Genomic DNA, 23,133 nt, shown 5'->3' with positions numbered 1-23,133 from the left:
CAGCCACATGTAAATCAATGAAGTTAGGTTAGAACACACCCTCTCACCATATGCAAAAATAAACTCAAAATCGCTTAAAGACTTAAACATAAGACATGACACCATAAAACTCCTAGAAGATATCATAGGCAAAACATTCTCTGACATAAATTATACCAACGTTTTCTTAGGTCAGTCTTCCAAGGCAACAGAAATAAAACAAAAATAAACAAATGGGACCTAATCAAACTTACAAGCTTTTGCACAGCAAAGGAAACCATAAACAAAATCAAAAGACAACCTACAGAATGGGAGAAAATATTTGCAAACGATGCAACCAACAAGGGCTTAATTTCCAAAATATACAAACATCTTGTACAACTCAACAACAAAAACACAAACAACTCAATCAAAAAATGGGCAGAAGACCTAAGGAGACATTTCTCCAAAGAAGACATACAGATGGCCAATAGGCACATGAAAAGATGCTCAACATCGTCAATTATTAAGAGAAATGCAAATCAAAACTACAATAAAGTACCATCTCAAACCAATTAGAATGGCCATCATTAAAAAGTCTACAAATAACAAATGCTGGAGAGGGTGTGGAGAAAAGGGAACCCTCCTACACTGTTGGTGGGAATGTAAATTGGTGCAACCTCTAAGGAAAACAGTATGGAGGTCCTCAAAAAACTAAAAATAGAATTACCGTATAATCCAGCAATTCCACTCCTAGGCATATATCCAGACAAAACTATAATTCAAAAAGATACATGCAACCCTATGTTCACAGCGGCACTATACACAACAGCCAAGACATGGATATAAACTAAATGTCCATAGACCGATGAATGGATAAAGAAGATGTGCTACATATGTACAATGGAATACTACTCAGCCATAAAAAAGAACAAAATGTCATTTGCAGCAACATGGATGCAACTAGAGATTATCAAACTAAGTGAAGTCAGTCAGAAAGAGAAAGGCAAATACCATATGACATCACTTATCTGTGGAATCTAAAATATGACACAAACGAATCTATCTATGAAAGAGAAACAGAATCACAGACATAGAGATCAGACTGGTGGCCGCCAAGGGGGAGGGGGTTGGGAGAGGGATGGAGTGGGAGGTTGGGGTGAGCAGATGTAAGCTTTTATATACAGAATGGATAAATGACAAGGTCCTGCTGTAGAGCACAGGGAACTATGTTCAATACCCTATGATAAACTATAATGGAGAAGAATATTCTTTTAAAAAAGAATGTATATATATATGTGTAAATGAATCATTTTGCTGTACAGCAGAAATTAACACAACACTGTAAATCAACTATACTGCAATTAAAAAATATTGATTAAAAAAATGTTCAATGAACCAATTTCTTCAAATGGTAAAATACATTTGGGGGCAGGGAGACAGGCACAGGAAAGATGAAAAGGGAACCTATTAATTAAAAGACTACAAGGGGCCCCTACAACTATAAATTAATTAATTAAACAAAATAAATAAGAAGCAATTAGGGAATTTTGAACACTGACTATATATTTGATGATATTGAGGAACTAAGTTACTTAGGAGTGACTATGGTTATGTTTTTTAAAAAAAAATCCTTTCTATTTAACAGAAACAGTGAAATATTTATAGATGAAATAAAGTGATATCTGGAATCTGCTTCAAAATAATTCTAGGGGGAGGGAATAAATAAGCTAAAATTAGCCACAAGTTGATCACTGTTAGAGACTGATGGGGACATGGAGGTTCATTTTACTAGTCTCTTTACATCAGTACATGGTTAAAAGTTTCCATATTCAAATGTAAAAAGATAAAAGAAAAAGAGAAGAGACAAATCAAAATAAATAAAGAATTCAAAAGTAAGGAAAAAGTAAAGAGGGGTAAAAGGTGAGAGGATGTCAGTGGGTGGGTGAGACTCAGAAGGAAAGGAAAGAAACAGCCAGAGATTTCCCCAGCTATAATTCCCAGTTAAAATCACCCTTGAGGTTTAATGCTTTTAATGGTAGTTTCTTATTCTTTTTCTCCTATCTTGAAATGATAAAAGAGCTGTGGTATAGTGGAATTATCTAATATCAATAAATTTAGATAGTGTACAAAATTGTTAAAAGGGGATTAAATGAAGTAACAAGTCAAAGCAACTTTAAAAATATAAAATAATGAACAAGTAACAGTCTAAAACAATAACATAAGCTTCATTAGGGCAGGGATATTGTTTTGTTTTGTTTATTGTAACAGTGGTGCTCAATAAATGTATGTGAAATGAATGAATGAATGAATAAACAATACATTAAGTTGGTGATTATACAGTACTTGGTGAAGAAGTTACAGAAAGTCAAGTGGCAATAATCTAATAAACTGATTTCCTTACAATAGTAGAAAAGATAAGTAGCTGCAAAATTAGTCAGTACTCCCACACATTTCCTTTTTAGTAGGCATTTCTGGTCTTGACAGCTCTACTCCAATGTCCTATTCAGTGAGGGCTTCCCAGATCAATTTCATGTTTAAACAAGGAGAGTAGTAAGAGGAGAAACTAATCTACCAGGCACCATATTAGATCCTTTTGCCTATATTACATTACTTAACCAACACAACAATCCTCTGAAGTCAGTATCTCTATATTTAAAAGAAAGCAACAAACTTGGCCAGATTATGTCAAGCAATACCTGTATTTGAATTCAGAGGAATGTCTTATATCTTAACTCTTTCCACTTTACTAATTCAGAGAGTAAACACCCTAGAAAAAAATGCTCTGGAGAAATATGTAAGTCTTTTATTTCTCTTTGCTCCACACATACTCCTGTGGAAAAAGGATTACATCCATTAGGACTGGAGTGTCATAGTTATCACTACCTCAAAATACTTCAATATGGCAGAGGATAGAGAGCATTCAGACAAATCCTTCAAAATTTTTTTTTAATTGTTCTAACTATAGATTGGCAAACATATCAATCTGCAGGCTGTTTCAAGAACGAATGCTTCTAATCTCAAGAAATAAGGGCAAAGCTACCTGAATATGCCTTATATAATTAAAATATTTAAACTGACAATATTTATGAGCTTAAAATGCTTCTAGATTTTAGATCAATTAAATTGCCAAGAAAGCTGAACTCAGTTTTTGGCCACCTAGCATTGGTTATATTCCATCACACTTTAAAGAAAAAGATTGTGTAGCATATTCTCTTAAACGCTTCTTCCAACACTCATGTCCAGGAAAGTGAGATAAAATCAGATTAAGAATCTCTGCTAAACAGATCTAAATAGATCCTTGCTATAGATCTATAATTATTATCTAAACAAAAATATAGCTTTTAGTTAACAGAGATATTTATTAATCTATTGTAAATACTTCATCTCTAAAATGGTCCCACTAAAAAATTACTTTGATTTTACCTGAGGATGCTTGTAACAGTACAACCAATCCTGTAGGTCTGTCTTCAGAGGAGGGGCCACTCTGTCCACAAATAACACAATCATATACTGCCTCAGAAACTTGTGGTTCTGCTGTGGTGATCTCCATAGGAATATCACTCTCTGGAGAATCTGAGGGGAAAAAGTTGCAGCTTTTAATTCCTGAAAAGAAAAATCTCTCTTCGATGAAATTATGGAAAACAAAAAAAAATCAAGCTAAAATAATTTTGAACTTCAATATCAACAAATGTATATAGTAATAAAACTATGGGAAAGTTATCTTGCTAAAATACTCAGAAAAAGACAAAAAATGCAAAGAATTGATATAATGAAAGACTTTAAATAATATATGGTTAAATACACTTGATGTTGTATCATTCACATATAAAATTAAATCTTAAAACACAGACGCAAAGATATTTGTATCCAAAAAATTTTTTTTCATACTATAATTTAAGGAAATAAGGGGGAGATCATTTGTCTTAATTTTCTTTGAGGCACCTCAGAGGGGAAATTTATAATAACATGGCAGCTCTTGGAAAGAAATGGCAATATTTATTAGGAGATAAAAGAGGAACAAACTATTTCTCCTTTCTTTTAATTGTAGTGATTATATCTTAGTGATAATAATTATCAATATATATTTATTTATGTAGGGAAAACATTTATATATGACCATATATATTAATAAAGGAGAACTATTATAGAAAATAACAGTAATCTTTTGGTGATATGTCATTAACAGCAAGAAATAAAATATTGAGTCAATAATCATTTCCAGATAAAAATTCTTAAATTCATGAAGATCAGTGACATCCATAGTGGCAAAGAAAGGAGTAGGAGTAGAGGGGACTAGGAAGATCAGGGAAGCAGAAATGATTTATGACATGTTTAAAAGATGGAAGCATATCTAAATAAATATGTTAAAAAATGACAGACATCGAAAAAGAAAGATGTCAAGTTAGCATATGTTTTAATAAGAATTCATGCAGATAAACATATATCTGATATTTATTAAGACTGAGAGGAAAAGGGGCAGAAACCTAAAACAGAACTTTGGATAATGCTCAAAATTAATGGAAATTAAAAAAGAAGCCAATGAAAAAATCAGAGAAAAAACAATCAACAATATTTGAACAGAATCAAAACCAGAAAGCTCAACGTCTATGAAAACAAGATTAATGGGTCAAAATGAAAAGAAGATTTCAAACGAAGTACCAGGGGACATTAAGATTTGACATGTGATTACTTTGTTTTTTAGGGGAAAATTTTTAGTACAGAAAAGAGGGGATGTGTCTGACTGATCTCAAGTTTCAAAGAGGGGATGTATCTGATTGCTCTCAAGTTCAAATACAGAAATACCTGATTAAAGTGACATGAAATAATTCAGTCTCACGTTAAGTGCCAAAGAACTAGAATTTCATTAACTCTATCTCACACACAAAGATATTTTTCCTTCTTTTATATCTTGGTACAATTAACTTGAAAACTTCAAGGAAATCCTAATACCAAAATTGTTATCAAAGAGACTGCTAGGGCTTCCCTGGTGGCGCAGTGGTTGAGAATCTGCCTGCTAATGCAGGGGACACGGGTTCGAGCCCTGGTCTGGGAAGATCCCACATGCCACGGAGCAACTGGGCCCGTGAGCCACAACTACTGAGCCTGTGCATCTGGAGCTTATGCTCCGCAACAAGAGAGGCCGCGATAGTGAGAGGCCCACACACTGCGATGAAGAGTGGCCCCTGCTTGCCGCAATTAGAGAAAGCCCTTGCACAGAAACGAAGACCCAACACAGCCAAAAATAAATAAATAAATAAATAAATAATAAAAATAAAGGAATTCCTTTAAAAAAAAAAAAAAAAGTCTTTAAAAAAAAAAAAAAAAAAAAGAAACTGCTAAGTTACCTTTTCTAGAGTTTTTAAAAGTAAGGCTTTACAATATTCTACACGCACAGTATTTTTATTTTAATTCTAACTTTAATAATTACAGACACTAATGTCCCTTTTTTCCTTCAAGAAACTAAAAAGATTATAGTTTACTTCTTAAAAGAGGAAAATTACTGCTTTATAGAACTCATTAATCCTACAATGAATTAAAATACATTATTGGTAATTTATGATTGATTCTATCATTCCAGTACCCAATTTCAAAATTTTAGTTAAGATTTTAAAAGGACCTATGACCAAATGTAATTACTGTTTCTCACCTATAGATAAAGACATGAAAAAATATCAATTAAGAGCACCCTATTCTGAAGAAGTCAGGCTCAAAAGAATGCATATTAGATATAAATGGCTACATAAAGAACAAAAACAGGCAAAACTAATGTATAGGATTAGGAGTAAGGACACTGGCTACTCTTGGAAGAGACAGTGACAGAGAACATGAAGAGGGATTGTGGGATGCTGGTAATGTTCTGTTTCTCAATCTGGAGGCTGGTTACACAGTGATATTCAGTTTTTAAAAACTCAAAGAGCTCTATACTCGTGACACATGCACACTTATATGTGTAATAGCTCTATACTCATGCTAAATGAGCATTTCTATGTATATGCTATATTTCAATAAAAAGGTTTTTTTTAAGCCCAATTAAATGAACAGCATAACTGGGTATATTCTATAATAAGTATTAAAATAAAGATACTTAATTCTGCCAACTACATGTACACATCAACATCTGCACATATTTTCCACACCAAATAAAATCTAAAAGGATGTGTCCTACAAATTGACACAATGAAGAGATTACAAAGATTTTCTCTAGGTAAACTAAATGGAGGCAGATACAAAACTGATAGAGTAATAGTCAAAGATGATAAATGTAAGTGCTACCAGAGGCCATTCTAATAATGAAAACATTCTTGCTACTAATAACCCTTTCAATTCTTAAATTCTACTTTGACTTCCAATACAATTAAAATTTTAAATGCGTTTCGGTGTAAAATTGACACTTTCTCTTTTAAAACAAAAGTGCCTGTTTTAAATTACTGTAATTAATATTATTATAATAAGGCAAAAAAAATTAATAAAGCGATAGTTACCTCATCTGTTTGGTTTAACATGAACAGACAAGAATCTATGTGAATTAAGTAGGTGATTCTTCTGAATGTTATTTCAATTCACCAAATTCTACTTACAATCATTCTGTTAGAATGACTGCAAAATGGTCCCAATTCTCCACTCCTCCCTGTATCTAAGATCTTTGCAAGGTAACTCTGCAACTTCTCCCAAGAGGTAGAATTTATTCCCCAATCTTTGTACATGGGCTGCCTTGATTTGCTTTAGACAAAGAGAATGTGGCAGAATAACATGCCTTTCCAAGACTAGGCCTAAAGTGGTCTTGTATATTCTCTCTTAATAGCTCTCCCTCAAAATCTCTCCCCCAATATCTCTCTTTCCCTCTCTCTCTCGACCATACCACTTACGTGAGAGTAAGTCTGGGGTAGCCTGCTGGAGAAGGAGAGAGCCCACATGGAACACAGCCAAGTTGTCCCACCAGCTCAGGCCAATCCCAACTAACCAACTATCAGATCATTCTTGGCACATGTTTTGTTTTTGTGTTTATGGAGTTTTGTGGATGCATGGAGAAAAGAATGGGAAAATGATGTAGGGATGATATATTTAGTGCCCTCAGAATCATGGGAAATATATTTTTGTTTGAAAACATTATCCCTCCCTGAGGAATAGTCAACTGCCATACACAAGTATCACAGGGCAAAGTGTGGTCTGCAGCCCAGTGGTAGGCACGGAGAATTTTCTTTATTGCATAAATTGATGCTTGGTTTTAAGAACACACAATACACTTTAATTTTTAACTACAACTGAGTATTTGCTAGTAACCTACCAGGTGAGTTACTATTTATAAACTAAGCACAATACTAGAGTTTACTGTTTTCTACTACGAAGCCTGTGACAACTGCCACTATTGTAAAACTCCTGCTGTGCAATATCATTAATTCTGGTAAAGATGTACAGGGCTGTCCTGAACTGATCGTCATTTTTATTACTAACATTCTTGCTTTCCTCTTCTTCTTTTTACGTGGTACAGAGAGGAACTTCTCATTCCCTTTTTAAAAATAATACCATTTAAAATAATTTTAGATTTGCAGAAAAGTTTTGAAGCTACTACAGAGTTCTCATATGCCTCACACCCAGTTTCCCCTTAAATCTTATATTAGCATGATATGACTGTCACAGTTAACTAATATTGATATATTATTGAGCAATTTTTATTGATATAGATTAAAGTCCATATATAGATTAAATATAGATTAAAGTCCATATTTTCTTCAGATTTTGTTAGTTTCTACCTAGCGTCATTCTTCTTTTCCAGGATCCCATCCAGGATACCGTATTACATTTAGTGTCATGTCTTTTCCAGGATCCCATCCAGGATAGCGTATTACATTTAGTTGTCATGTCTTTTCCAGGATCCCATCCAGGATACCGTATTACATTTAGTTGTCATGTTTCCTTAGGCTACTCTTAGCTGTGACAGTTTCTCAGACTTCCCTTGTTTTTGATGACCTTGACAGTTTTGAGGAATACTGGTCAGGTATTTTGTATAACATTCCTCAATTGTAATTTGTCTGATGTTTTTCTCAAGATTAATCTGAGGTTATGGTTTTGAGGGAGGAGGACCACTGAGGTTAAGTACCATTCTCATCAACATCCTATCAAGGGTACATAATATCAGCATGATTTATTACTGTTGATATTGACCTTGATCATCTGATTTAGGCAGTATTTGCCAACTTTCTCTCCTGTAAAGTTACTTTTTCCCCTTTTCCACACTGTACTTTTGAGAAGGAAGTCGCTAAGCACAGCCCACACTTAAATAGTACAGAGTTAGGGACTTCCCTGGTGGTCCAGTGGGTAAGACTCCGTGCTCCCAATGCACGGGGCCTGGGTTCGATCCCTGGTCAGGGAACTAGATCCCACATGCATGCGGCAACTAAGAGTCCAATGCCACAACTACGAAGTCTGCATGCCGCAATTAAGAGCTGGCATGCTGCAGTGAAGGTCTCGCGTGCCACAACTAAGACCCAGAGCAGCCTAAATAAATAAATAAATTTTTTTTAAAAAAAAGAGTAGGAAGTTATGTTCCACCTCCTTGAGGGTGAAAATCTATATAAATTACTTGGAATTCTTCAGCATGGGAAATTTGTCTATTCTCCCTCATTCGTTTATTTATTCAATCCTTTACTTACGTAAGTATGAACTCATAGGTATTCGTTTTATACTTAGGGTTATAACCCAATACTACTTTATTTTCTTGTTCAAATTGGTCCAACTTGGCCTTTGGAAGTACTTTCAGTCAGCTTCTGAGTCCCTCTGACATACTGCCCCACCTCCCACCCACCAATGTGTGTGTGTGTGTGTGTGTGTGTGTTTTTAGTACTTCCTAACTTCCTAGAGCTATGAGATGCTCCAGGCTCATCTTGCATATTCCCTGCCCCGGTTCTAGAAGTAACCATTTCTCCAAGATCTGCTTCCTTTTTATTTTAATTTTTCATATATTTTTGGAGAACTGTATTAGAAACCAAGATCTGGGGCACTGGGTGTGCTTGTTTCTACTGGAGTATCTTTACTTCTAGGCCCTCTCCACTGACACAGCAAGGAAAACTATGTCTGCATACTAACTTGTGTATATGCACGAACCCATAAATATTTATACATATGTAATTTCACCTGTATCTATATTAACCTAAATGTGAGTTCATACTGATGTCTCCAACTCTAATCCATTAAAACATGGACATTCCAGCTTCTTCCCTTGCTTAGCTGTAACCTCCCACTCCAACAGTGAGAAATCAAGTTCCAATCATCTGCCATCTATTTACAGGCATACCTCAGAGATATTGTGGGTTCGGGTCCAGACCATGACAATATAGCAAGTATGACAATAAAGTGAGTCACATGAATTTTTTGGTTTCCCGATGCATATAAAAGTTATGTTTACACTATACTGTAGTCTATGAAGTGTGCAATAGCGTTATGTCCAGAAAAAAAAATGTACACACCTTAATTAAAATATACTTTATTGCTAAAAAATGCTAACCACCATATGAGCCTTCAGCAAGTCTAATCTTTTTGCTGGCGGAGGGCCTTGTCTCAAGGCTGACAGCTGCTGACTGAGCAGGGTGGTGGCTGCTACAGGCTGGGGTGGCTGTGGCAGTTTCTTAAAATAAGACACCAGTGAAGTCCGTCATATTGATTGACTCGTCCTTTCATGAATGATTTCTCTGTAGCACGCAATACTGTTTGATAGTATTTTACCCAGAGTAGAACTTCTTTCATAATTGGAGTCAATCCTCTCAAACCCTGCCACTGCTTTATCAACTAAGTGTATGTAACATTCTAAATCCTTTGTTGCCATTTCAACAATCTTCACAGCATCTTCACCAGGAGTAGATTCCACATCAAGAAAGCACCTTCTTTGCTCATTCGTAAGAAGCAACTCCTCATCTGTTAAAGTTTTATCGTGAGATTGCAGCAATTCAGTCACATCCTCAGACTCCACTTCTAATTCTAGTTCTCTTGCTATTTCCACCACATTGTAGTTACTTCCTCCACTGTAGTCTTGAACCCCTCAAAGTCATCCATGAGGGCTGGAATGAACCTATTCCAAACTCCTATGTATGTTGATATTTGACCTCTTCCCATGAATCATGAATGTTCTAAATGGCATCTGAATCCTTTACAGAAGTTTTCAATTTACTTTGCCCAGCTCCATCAGAGGAATCACTATCTATGGCACCTATGGCCTTGTGAAATGTATTTCTTGGGACTTCCCTGGTTGCACAACAGTTAAGACTCTGTGCTCCCAATGCAGGGGGCCCGGGTTCGATCCCTGATCAGGGAACTAGATACCACATGCGTGCCACAATTAAGAAGCTGGCGAGCTGCAACTAAAGAAGCTGGCGAGCCGCAACTAAGGAGCCTGCCTGCTGCAACTAAGACCCGGCACAACCACATAAATAAATAAAATATATATTTTTTTAAAAAGAAAAAAAGAAACGTATTTCTTAAATAAGACTTGAAAGTCGAAATTACTCCTTGATCCATGGGCTGCAGAATAAATAGTGCAGGCGTGAAAAACAACATGATCTCATTCATCTTCATCAGAGCTCTTGGGTGACCAGGTGCATTGTCAGTGAGCAGTAATATTTTGAAAGGAATCTTTTTTTTTCTGAGCAGTAGGTATCAACAATGGACTTAAAATAGTCAGTAAGCCATGTTGTCAACAGATGTGCTGTCATTCAGACTTTGTTGTTCCATCTATAGATTAGACTTAGAATGACTCTTAAGGGCCCTAGGATTTTTGGAATGGTAAATGAGCATCGGCTTCAACTTAAAGTCACCAGCTGCATTAGCCTCTAACAAAAGAGTCAGCTTGTCCTTTGAAGCTATGAAGCTAGGCACTGACTTCTCTCTAGCTATGAAAATCCTGGATGGCATCTTCTTCCAATATGAGGCTATTTCACCTACACTGAAACTCTGTTGTTTAGTGTAGCCACCTTCATTAATCATTTTAGCTAGATCCTCTGATTAATTTGTTGCAGCTTCTACATCAGCACTTGCTGCTTCGCCCTGCACTTTTGTGTTACAGAGATGGCTTCTTTTCTTAAACCTCATGAACCAACCTCTGCTAGCTTCAAACTTTTCTTCTGCAGCTTCCTCACCTCTCTCAGCTTTCACAGAATTAAAAAGACTTAAGGCCTTGCTCTGGCTCAGGCTTTGGCTTAAGGGAATGTTGTGGCTGGTTTGATCTTATATCCAGACCACTGAAACTTTCTCCATATCAGCAATGAGGCTGTTTTGCTTTCTTATCATTCGTGTGTTCACTGCAGTAGCACTTTTAATTTCCTTCAAGAACTTTTCCTTTGCATTCACAACCTGGCTAACTGTTTGGCACAAGAGGCTTATCTCGGCTTTCGACATGCCTTCCTCACTAAGCTTAATCATTTCTAGCTTTTGATTATAAATGAGAGACGTGCAGTTCATCCTTTCACTTGAACACTTAGAGTCCACTGTAGGATTATTAATCGGCCTAATTTCAATATTGTTGTGCCTCAGGGAACAGGAAGGCTCAAGGAAAGGAAGACAGACAGGGGAATAGCTAGTCAGTGGAGCAGTTAGAACACACAAAACATTTACTGATTCAGATCACCATCTTATATGGGTGAATTCGTGGCACCCCAAAACAATTACAATAGTAACATCAAAGATCACTGATCACAGATTACCATAACAAATATTATAATAGTGAAAAAGTCTGAAATATTGTGAGAATTACCAAAATGTGACACAGAGACACGGAGTGAGCAAATGCTGTTGGAAAAATGGCACCAATAGACTTGCTCAAAGCAGGGTTGCCACAAACCTTCAATCTGTAAAAAACACAGTATCTACAAAGTGCAATAAAGCAAAGCACAATAAAATGAGGTACGCCTGTACGTAAGTGCTCAATTTCAGTATACATGTACAGTGGTTTCAGAACAGTTAACCCATTCACCATGGCAGAAACTTTATCAACTACAGTACAATGCTTATGTGCAGTTCCTTTTGCCTTCAGTCTTAAGCAATTCCACTCATTTCCAAGTTAAGTACCTTTTCTCCCATCCCCTTCAGTGAAGTTGTTTCATACGTTTGTAATATACAGTTAGATTCTCGTGATACATTCTGTATTCCATCCTGAGACCTCCAACCTCCTAAATGACTTTTTAATTTGCATACTTAAGATTCACTCTGTTACAAAGTTCTATGGGTTTTGACAAAAGCATAGTGTTATGTACCTAACTTTACAGTATCATACAGAATAATTTCACTGCTCTAAAAAATCCCCTATGCTTCACCTATTTAGCCCATAACCACTCCCAAACTCTGGCAACCACTGTTTGTTTACTGGCTCTATAGTCTTGCCTTTTCCAAAATGTCATGTAACTGGAAACATACAGTATGTAGCCTTTTCAGACAGGCTTCTTTCAGTAAGCATACGCATTTACGATTCACCTACATCTTTGCACAGCTTGATACAGCAGTCCCTTTTATTGTTGAACAGTATTCTATAGTATGGATGTACCAGGGTTTGTTTATCCCTTCACCTATTGAAGGACATCTTCACTATTTCCAGTTTTGAGCAATTATGAATAAAGCTGCTATAAACATTCATATGCAGATTTCCATGTAGACATAAGTTTTTATACCAGTTGGGTAAATACCTCAGAACATGATGGCTGGATCATATGGTAAAACTAAGTTTAGCTTTATAGGAAAATGTTTAATTCCTAAACGAAAAAATTTCGGGAGAAAGAACTTTTTGTATCTTTAATTGACAATAATACATGGAAAAAAACCTGAGTTAATGTCAGATTTACATCACTGTAACTGGTTCTTTAAAATTATTAGTTAATAGGTATTAAAACTATATAAACACTTATCTCCATCTAGTGGCTACCAAAGAGTAGATATATAAAGTGAAATACCAATTTCAGAAACTTATGTTGACTGTTTACCACAGCACTGTTAGTTACAGCAAAATAAAAAACAAACTGAAAACAAAGTGAATATCCAATAATAGAGAGGTGGCTGAGTAAAGTACTTCATTATGGGCTATTATGAGCTTTCCCTCCATCCCCTCAAATAAAGGAATGGAAGGAAAAGAAACAAATTAGAGCAGTGGTTCTCAACTCTGGCTGCACATAAGAATCAGCTGGGAACTTTCAAAAGGTTCCTATGACTGAGCCCCACTCCCAGAGACTCTTCTTTAACTAGTCTATAGTGGATCCCAGGCACAGATATTATTTTACGGGGGATACAATGATTCTAATGTGCAAAGTTGAGTACTACTGAATCAGAACTACTAGAGAACACCTGGAGGTATTACTGAGGTAGAGAGCAGCAAAAAGTGATCCCATTTGGTAAAGCAAACAATGATCAAAATCAAGGAAGAAAGAAAGGGGGAGAGGGAAGAAGGAGGGGAAACCTGATATGAACATATAATTGTAGTATGTTTGTATATAATTATATAAATACAGAGAAAAGCACAAGAATACACAAACCAAGCTGTAATCATGGGTCATGGAAGAAGAAAAAAATAATATGGATTAAAAATATTTATATTGGGCTTCCCTGGTGGCGCAGTGGTTAAGAATCTGCCTGCCAATGCAGGGAACACGGGTTCGAGCTCTGGTCTGGGAAGATCCCACATGCCACGCAGCAACTAAGCCTGTGAGCCACAAGTACTGAGCCTGCGCATCTGGAGCCTGTGCTCCGCAATGGGAGAGGCCACGACAGTGAGACCCGCGCATGGCGATGAAGAGTGGCCCCCACTCGCCACAACTGGAGAAAGCCCTCGCACAGAAACGAAGACCCAAAACAGCCAAAAATAAATAAATAAATTAATTAATTAATAAAAAAAAAAATATTTATATTAATCCTGTGTATATAACATTGCATACATATGCAAGCATATGTGTGCATAATGATATCTGGGATTAAAAGAGATCTACAGATACTAATTTGCAGGGATATTCATGATACATTGTTAAGTTTTTTAAAAAGGAAGCTGTACCCCAATGTTCACAGCAGCATTTATAATAGCCAAGATACAGAAGCAATCTAAGTGTCCACTGACCGATGAAATGGATAAAGAAGATGTGATATACATACACACACACACACACACACACACACAGACAGAATAATATTCGGCCATAAAAAAATGAAATCTTGACATATGCAACAATATGGATGGATCTAGAAGGTACTGTGTTAAGTGAAGTAAGTCAGAGAAAGACAAATAACTGTATGTTCTCATAAGTGGAATGTAAAAAAACAAAACAAAATGAAAACAGAATCATAGATACAGAGAACAAATGGGTGGTTTCCAGAGGGAAGGGGAGTGGGGAGTGGGAGGTAAAATAGCTGAAGGGGATTAAGAGGCACAAACCTTCAGTTATAAAATAAATAAGGCAGTGGGATGTTATATATAGCATAAGGAATCTGGTCAATAATACTGTAGTAACTTTGTATGGGGGCAGATGGTTACTAGACTTAAAATGATCATTTCACAATTTATGCAAATATCAAATTACTATGTAGTACACCTGAAACTAACATAATATTGTACACTAACTATATTTCAATTTTTTTAAAAAAGGAAGCATGGGACTTCCCTGGCAGTCCAGTGGTTAAGGCGCCGTGCTTCCAATGCAGGGGGCACGGGTTCGATCTTTGGTCGGAGAACTAAGATCCCACATGCCGCACTGCGCAGGCCAAAAGAAAAAAAAAAAAAAAAAAGGAAGCAAACTGTACAGCATTATATACAGTAAAATTTTATTTCAGGAAAAACAAATAGAAACAAAATGTATTCATGTGAAACAAGAAAGCCTGTTTATAATGGTTTATCCCGGAGGGGTGAGATTTAAATGGGAAGGTAGGAAGAGATGATAAGCTTTGCTTTCATACAGTTTTGTATGATATGTTAAGCATATTTTTTTTTAATGTCTTGGATTGGTATCAGTGGGTCTTATTTATGGAACAAATAACCAAAACATAACTTACATATATGGGCTGTATTTTTTTTTTTTTGAAATATACCACAGCACAGATGCCTGACTTGAAATGACAGATGCAGCACCATCCCTCAAAAGTGAACAAATTTACAATCAGAGCGACCAACATAAAAAGTATTCTATCCACGAGATCTGCTTTCTAATTTAAGTGAAAAGAAATTCAATTAGTTTCTATTTAGTTGAGAGAATAAGAATTTCACAAGTTAACATAGCAAAATTTACAATAATTTATAAAATAATAACATAGATGCAACAGCCATAGATACATAGGACTAATGCACTATATGCATTCCAACGTCACAAGTAGATCGGTCCTACCTAAAACAGAGCAAGTCTACAGCTGTGCCTGATTCCAAGGAAATGTAAGAATATAAAAGAGGCTAATTTATGATAGAATCAAACCCTAAAGCAGCAAAAAGATGTGTCGGGGAATAAGAAGCAGTTAAAGATATAAACAGCATCCTTTTTCATAATAAGAGAAATACTAATTAAAATTAGACCAGATACCACTTCTTTTCACCTACCAGATTAGCAAAAATACAAAAGTTTGACAACATATTCTAATGACAAGTATGTAGGGAAATTGATACTCTGACACACTGTTGATGGGAATGCAAAATGGTACAACCCCGTAAGGGTAACTTGGCAATATCTAGCAAAATTACACATGTGTTTACCCTTTGACCCAGCAATCCCACATCTAGAAATCTATCTTACAGATATATTATCAAAATACAAAAAGATACATGCACAAAGATATTCACTGCAGTACAACTTGTATAACAAAAGACTGGAAATTACCCAAAGGTCTAATAATAGAAGACCATTTGAATAAACTATGGGGGGGGGGTGGTATTGCGGGGAATCTACTATACAGGTAGAAAAAAGAATAAAGAACATCTCTATACACTGCATGATGGGTTCTCCAGGATATAATGTTAAGTGAAAAAAGCAAGGTAGAAGAATTATACATAGTATGTTATCATTTACCTAAGAAGGGGACACTGGGGATGTAATTATTTTTATGTCTCAATATATATATATATCCCCAACCCCCTTTCTTATGTAAATTATTAAAAAATAAAACGATAAACCTCAAATTAAACTGTATTATTAAATAGCAAAATAAACAGCTCCCTCCACAACTAACAATAATAAGAGGTCAACCAAATCCTGATCTATGCCAGCTCCTGCTTGGACTACCCCACTTTCCAAATGAAATCTTAAAGGATGGGTACTGTGGACAGTTACTATTTCTATCTACCTAGTATCTACTGTTCCATCTGCTAACAGCAGGACTCAATTTTTGCTTAGAGAATCATACCATCACCACCCACTTTTGATTCATATGACTGGAGTGGGGCTGACCTTATAACTAGGCTAGACTCATAGTGTCACACCAAGGATTTTTGTTTCAGCTACTGGAAAAGAACTATTCTTTTCATTCTGGTTTAAAAATAAATAAATAAAACTTTCCAAACACATTGAATATCCCTTCTATCTTGTACCTTGTGCCTCAATCAATCAATCAATCATCAGTCTATTAATTCTTATTTTGCAACTATTCTCATAACTGTCCCTTTCTATCTCCGGGCTACCAACTTGGGGGAGTAGGGGAGGGGAGGGACTTAACTGCTCAATTTGCTTCAAATATGAAGAAATAGTAAAGAGCAGGCAAAGCTTGTTGATTAACAGCCCAGACTCCACCATTTACTACTGTATAACCTCAGACAAATTTCTTAACCTAAATTTAGGCATCTTTACTGGAATACTACCATCTATCTCATGGGTCTATCAGGACAAATAAGTCAATATACAGAATGTGTTTAGCATAGTTCTGGTTACACAGTTAACATACAAAAATATATATCATCATCATCATCATCCCCCAAAATTCATACTTAGACCCAGACCCAAAATACGGACAAGGTTTTGTATATACAATGCTTATAATAATTTAAAACATTTTAAAACTAAAGTCCAATTATGATGGGATGATTAAGTAAATTATAGAATAAAAGTAGTAACAGTAATAGCCAATGCTTATAAACACTTACTATGTGCGAAGCACTCTGTCTTAAGTGTTTTAAATGTACTAATACATTCAGTCTTCACAACAACCCTATGAGGTAGGCAGTATAATAATCCCTTTTTAACTATGTGGAAACCAATGTAGAGAGAAGTTCAGTAAATTACTCCAGGCAATGGAGTGGCTGCAATATGAACTTGGCAGTAAGGCTCCAGAGTCCATGATGATAACCACTACCTGCTACCTCTCCAACGAAGTAAAGCCTTTAAAAATCATAGTTACCAGGAGTTTTAATAATAATATAGGGCTATGTTTACGCTAAAATGTTGAGCAAGAAGACATGAAACCAAATTGTACTATGCAGTATCATCTGTAATGTACATGTCTTCTGGATGGTGGGATTAGGGATAAAATTCATCCTTCTTTATGTTTTTCTGTACCATGTAACTTCCACGATTAAATGTAGTATGTTTAAGATAAGAAAATAATTTCCAAAATAAATTTACTCTATATTAAGCATCTAAACTCTCACTTGAAACAATTATGTTGGATTTCAGTCATATCTATCTGATAAGCCTTAATGAATCAAGGTCTAACATCCTGACTTCTATACCTAGATGGCTAGTAAAAACAAATAATGGGGTATAGTAATCAGGAGACAAAGACAGAAGGAATTGCAGAGGGAGTCTTTTCATATAGAAAATTTGATAACTACAAAAAGGCATTATCAACATATAAGAGTACTAATCACAGAGTAGAAATCTGTTGCATTCAGAGAGAAAAGCATTTGTCCTTAAATTTTTACCTAATGATGTACAATATTTGATTAGAGGACTTGTAAAGTACTGTATGTTATAAATTCGAAATACTCTACATGTTACTAGACTAGAAATCTTGGGAGAACATCCCTCATACACAAAGATAAAGGCAAAATAAGAAAGAAGCAACTACAGAATGCTTACATTTACAACACAGATGGGAAATAAGGCAAGAAGACAAAAGGTATCTGACAAATAAAGCAGAGGACTGGACTGAGATTAAATTGTGTCTGTATTACTGCTAAATAGTACCTCAGGTGTGGGCCCTGCTTCATGTGTTAATAATATTATAATACATAATATCAGATGTAAATAAGCAGAGTAATCAGAGGCAGTGAGACATACAACTCTGTAATTTTTATCTTGGGCATTGTATGAAAATGGGATCTCAAACAGGTTCTAGGGGTCAAACAGATCTCTTTGGGAAGGGAGTGAGATATAAATAAAAGGAATATGCAAATCTGAATGGTCCAGAATCCCACTGGCATGGCCATAAGCAACATAAATAAACCAAATGCTCATGAATCTATATTACCTCACCTGTCACCACTGCAGCATGCAAGAACCGGGACTAGGAGAGAGCGGAGCCCATTATCCTGATGGCTTCTGTGAATTGCCTCTGTTTGCTAGCAATCATGTCTGCCTGATCCCTCAATTGTTGTTCCTGTGCCCTGGCTACTGCCAAAAAAGATCAAACCTTCCAAAAAGTAGTAAGATTTAGGACAGCGAGTCAATAACTTTGCAGACTAATGACATTCAAATATATGATTGTGAACATAACTGGTTCCTAAGCATTGCTTATCAATTTTTATACTTAGCCTGGGTGAGCAACATCTCCCACTCTCATTAGCAACTATTCCAAACCTCAGGTGGCATTCTTTTCACTCAGCAGAACTCATGTTTTACTTAGCCCTGAAAACTGAAGCAACTGAGTGATCACCTGAACTTCCCACTTCCCCTGCCCCTAATGGAACTTACCTCTATCTCCATCCACTCTTTCCCTCTTCCCTCCAGTCTCCTCAGGGAATGCGGTGGCCATTCTCCTATTCAAGACAGTACTACCTAACATCCTCTGGATACTTTGCTTAATCAATTCCTTAGAAAACTGTTGTTGTTCTGTCTCACTTGGGAGTGGGAGGCAACAGATAAAAACAATTTCTAAAAGCAGTATTAACTAAGCTTTTTTTCTTAGTTCCTAAGGTTGCCAACAAACAAACAAACAAACCAAACTGTACATCAAACTGGTTACACTACCTCCCCCCAAAAGACTGCTCTCAAGTGACTTCAGAACACAGAGCTTTTGACTACATACCCTTAGTAGAATTACCGAAGGACAAAATGATCTGTAAACAATTTTAAATTTTTTAAACTTAATTCAATGATTTCATTGTTTAACATAATATCCAGGTTGGTATTTGAAGCTATTTACTTTGAAAGAAAAAGTAATTTTCTTACATATGATGTATTGTGCTTGAGTAGGAGAATATTCTCAATCCTAGGACACGTATGTTGAAGTATTTAGGAGTAAAGTGTCATGATGTCTATAACTTACTTCATTTAGTAGAGACAGACAGAAAGAGAGGAAAAGAACAAATAAAGAAAAATGTTAACTAGGGGAGGGTTATAGTGGTACATGGGAATTTATAATACTATTCCTTTAGCTTTTCTGTATGTTTGAAATTTTTCATAAGAATAAACAGCATGTGTGAAATTAACTCATTTTGGTTTAAAAAAAAAAAAGCATTTATATACATATATACTCAGAAAAAGATTTGTAAGGATACAGCCTAGGTTAGGAAATCTGATAGTAAAAATATAATATTATTTTCTTATTTTTGATTATATGTGTTTTCTAAGTTTCTATAATAAAAATTTAATGTTTTTGTAATAACAGAAATTTTAACTTTATATATTATAATAACAAATATTAGTAAGTATCTAATCAAGACTGCAGACTCAGCACAGGCTTTTGTCTCCATTCCTTCTAAAAAACCACTGAAATAAAAGTAGAGAAATACATAAAGAAATATTTCCACAAGAATATAGAAAAAGGATGGAGTTGTGGAAGAGAGTTTCACCAACCAACAAATAAGAAATGTCAATAAAATTTCCAAAAGATTGGAGAAGATGGAGACATGCTGACAATGAAAGAAAGTCATAAAAGCTGCAACCACTTATGTATTATGAGAAAGTTACAGAAAGGAAGAATTGATCTGTCCATTAGAAGAATGTCAACTCTGGGCTCAGAATCAGTCGGTGAGGCAGAGGATAGGAGTCATAAGTATTAAGCGACTCTGAAAACAGAGTAATTAATCAAAAGTCCATATACAGAACTTCACTACTCAGCACCCCAATTCCCTCTCCAACTTTGACTGACAGAGCACTCAGATAATTTGACATTTACCTCACGGAGGAAAAAAAGACTATTTTTCTCCAGAGGAACTGAACAAGTCACTTGGAGAGCACTGGGGTTTCTAATTGAGTGTTAACATCTGGGGGCCCAAACAGAGTAGTCTGCAGTCCTCCCACCAAAATCTAAGTCCGACAGTCGACACGCCTCATCCATACTCAGGCTAAAGAGAATTACTAGAATCAAACCTACTTAGACCTCAGCAGGGTAAACCCAAATTAACTACCCAGACCACCTTTCCAGGAGAGTCAAGGATTATCAGGCAAATAAGGAAAACTCAGGGTAAACCCAAATTAACTACCCAGACCACCTTTCCAGGAGAGTCAAGGATTATCAGGCAAATAAGGAAAACTAACAACATGAAAGACTAACTTAAATTTCTAAGCAATTTAGAAGGATAAAGGATAATTGAGAAAGAGAGAGAGAGACATTCAGAAAGATTTGAGAAAAAATTCTATAGACAAAGTAAGACCAAGATATTGAAGAGAAGAAACCTCTAGGCATGTAAAGCAAAAAGAATACATGATATAAAAAAGACATAACTGATGAACCTAGTGGTAGGGCAGAAATAAAGATGCAGACGTTGAGAACGGACTTGAGAACACAGGGGAAAGGGGAGGCTGGGAGGTAGTGAGAGAGTAGCATTGACATATCTACACTACCAAATGTAAAATAGATAGCTAGTAGGAAGCTACTGCATAGCACAGGGAGATCAGCTCAGGGCTTTGTGTCCACCTAGAGGGGTGGGATAGGAGGGTGGGAGGGAGGCGCAAGAGGGAGGAGATATGGGGATATATGTATGCATATAGCTGATTCACTTTGCTGTACAGCAGAAACTAACACAACATTGCAAAGCAGTTATACTCCAGTAAAGATGTATTAAAAAAAAAAGACATAAAAGATTAAAAGATCAATCCAGGAGATCCAATATCCAAGTAGTGAGAGTCCCACCAAAAGAGAATAAAGAAAATATAAGGAGAAAAGTATTATATTAGTTTCCTATTGCTGTTTCACAAATTACCACAAAATTCAGTGGCTTAAAACAACATTTATGGGCTTCCCTGGTGGCGCAGTGGTTGAGAGTCTGCCTGCCAATGCAGGGGACACGGGTTCGAGCCCTGGTCTGGGAAGATCCCACATGCCACGGAGCAGCTGGGCCCGTGAGCCGCAATTGCTGAGCCTGCGCGTCTGGAGCCTGTGCTCCGCAACAAGAGAGGCCGCGATAGTGAGAGGCCCGCGCACCGCGATGAAGAGTGGCCCCCGCTTGCCACAACTAGAGAAAGCCCTCGCACAGAAATGAAGACCTAACACAGCCATAAATAAATAAATAAATAAATTTTAAAAAAAAATTTTAAAAAAAAAACTTTAAAAAAAAAAAAAAAAACAACATTTATTATCTCACACAGTTTCTGAGGTTCAGGAGTCTGGGAGCAGCTTAGCTGATGGTTCTGGCTCAGCATCTCTCATGAGATTGCTATCAAAGTAACAGCTGGGCAGTATTCATCTGAAAACTTGAATGGGGCTGGCACTTTCACATCCAAGTTCAGTCACATGACTGTTGGCCAGAGGCCTCAGTCCCTAACCACACAGGCCTTTCCATAGGGCTGCTCACAACATGGCAGTTGGCTTTCCCCAGAATGAGTAATCCAAGAGCAAGAAAAGCCATCAAGAGAGAAGCCATAGTATCTTTCATAACCTAATCTCAGAAATGACATACCATCAGTTCTGCCATATCCCAGTGATCAGGTATACCAATTCTGGCACAATGTCAGAGAAGACTACACAGGGCATAAATACTAGGAGGTATGGACAGAGGGTCATCTTGGAAGATGGCTATATTAGTTATCAAGAAAATCACAGGAAAAATTTTTCTCAGAGCTTCTGATACGTGAATCTTCAGACCGAAAAGGTCCATTAAGTACTAAGGAGAATGAAAAAAGATCCACCTAGATACATATCATAAAACTTCAGATCTCTAAAGATCACACAATTATAAAAGTGTCACAGGAAAGGGAAAAAAATGCTCACCCACAAATGAATAAGAATCAAACGACCACCATACTTCTTACCAAATTAATGGCAAAAGACAAGGGAGTATTGCTTTAACAGTTGTAACAGAAAATGTGTATCAACGGGGAATTTTATGTTCATCCAAATTAACAATCAAGCGTGAGAGCAAACCAGAGTTCCATCTGGAAATCTAAAGAATCAGAAAGTTTAGCTTCCAGCACAAGCATTATTGGGAATACACTTGAGGCTGCACTCCAATAAACAAGACTCCCAAAAAGACAGAAGATGCAGGAAGCCCCAGATCAACATGATAAGAGGAAACTCCTAAGGTAACGGCTGCAGAACATGCCTACAGAGCCATGGACCAGACTGGGACAGAAGTCCACGCAGAGGACAGTATGACTGAGTGGGCAGAATAACAGGGATATCATACAGGCATGTTAGTTTGAAAAAAAGGCCGTTGGAAACTTCAGGAGAAACAAAAGACAATATAACAAAGTAATGGCCCAAACAGAAATGAATAAAGGATGGTATGGTTTTAGCAATTGCAAGACTGTGAGAAAAGAGGCTATATACGAAACACAATCTCCTTAAAGTGCGCTAGGAGTCAGGCCACTGGACTCAAAAAAAGTAAATGAATACTAGGTTATCTTTTAGCCCTGTATTCAACAACATTCAAAAAGTTATCTTAACTGTTTTTCAACATTTAGAATAAACCTTTGGATGGAAGACTTGACTGCAACTGCAAAACAAAATGTTGGCAACCTTAATTTAAAAGAAAAGAAGTAACTAATAAAATGTAGAAGGTAGAGATAAGGAAAAGAAAAATGAAAAATAGGGGTGCTTATTAGTTCATTTTATATGAAGAGATATGAAGAAACTGGC

At 36.3% G+C, this 23,133-nt stretch overlaps 1 protein-coding gene and 1 pseudogene across 6 annotated transcripts in view; both read right to left on the bottom strand.

Annotated features, from left to right (window-relative positions):
• The window catches only part of UBR3 (ubiquitin protein ligase E3 component n-recognin 3), a 225,790-nt gene that overhangs the window by 76,309 nt on the left and 126,348 nt on the right, over nt 1-23,133 (bottom strand). For all 6 annotated transcript variants that reach the window (XM_059928068.1, XM_059928071.1, XM_059928069.1 and 3 more), the window contains one exon: nt 3,385-3,534. In XM_059928068.1, the coding sequence (XP_059784051.1) occupies nt 3,385-3,534 (150 nt within the window). The remainder of the gene's footprint in view (nt 1-3,384; nt 3,535-23,133) is intronic.
• Nucleotides 8,052-18,867, bottom strand: LOC132368386 (tigger transposable element-derived protein 1-like; annotated as a pseudogene).

Source organism: Balaenoptera ricei, chromosome 7 (assembly GCF_028023285.1).
Source record: "Balaenoptera ricei isolate mBalRic1 chromosome 7, mBalRic1.hap2, whole genome shotgun sequence".
NCBI lineage: Eukaryota > Metazoa > Chordata > Mammalia > Artiodactyla > Balaenopteridae > Balaenoptera > Balaenoptera ricei.
The sequence above is the reverse complement of the archived record's forward strand: the minus strand, read 5'-3'. Positions and strand labels throughout refer to the sequence as shown.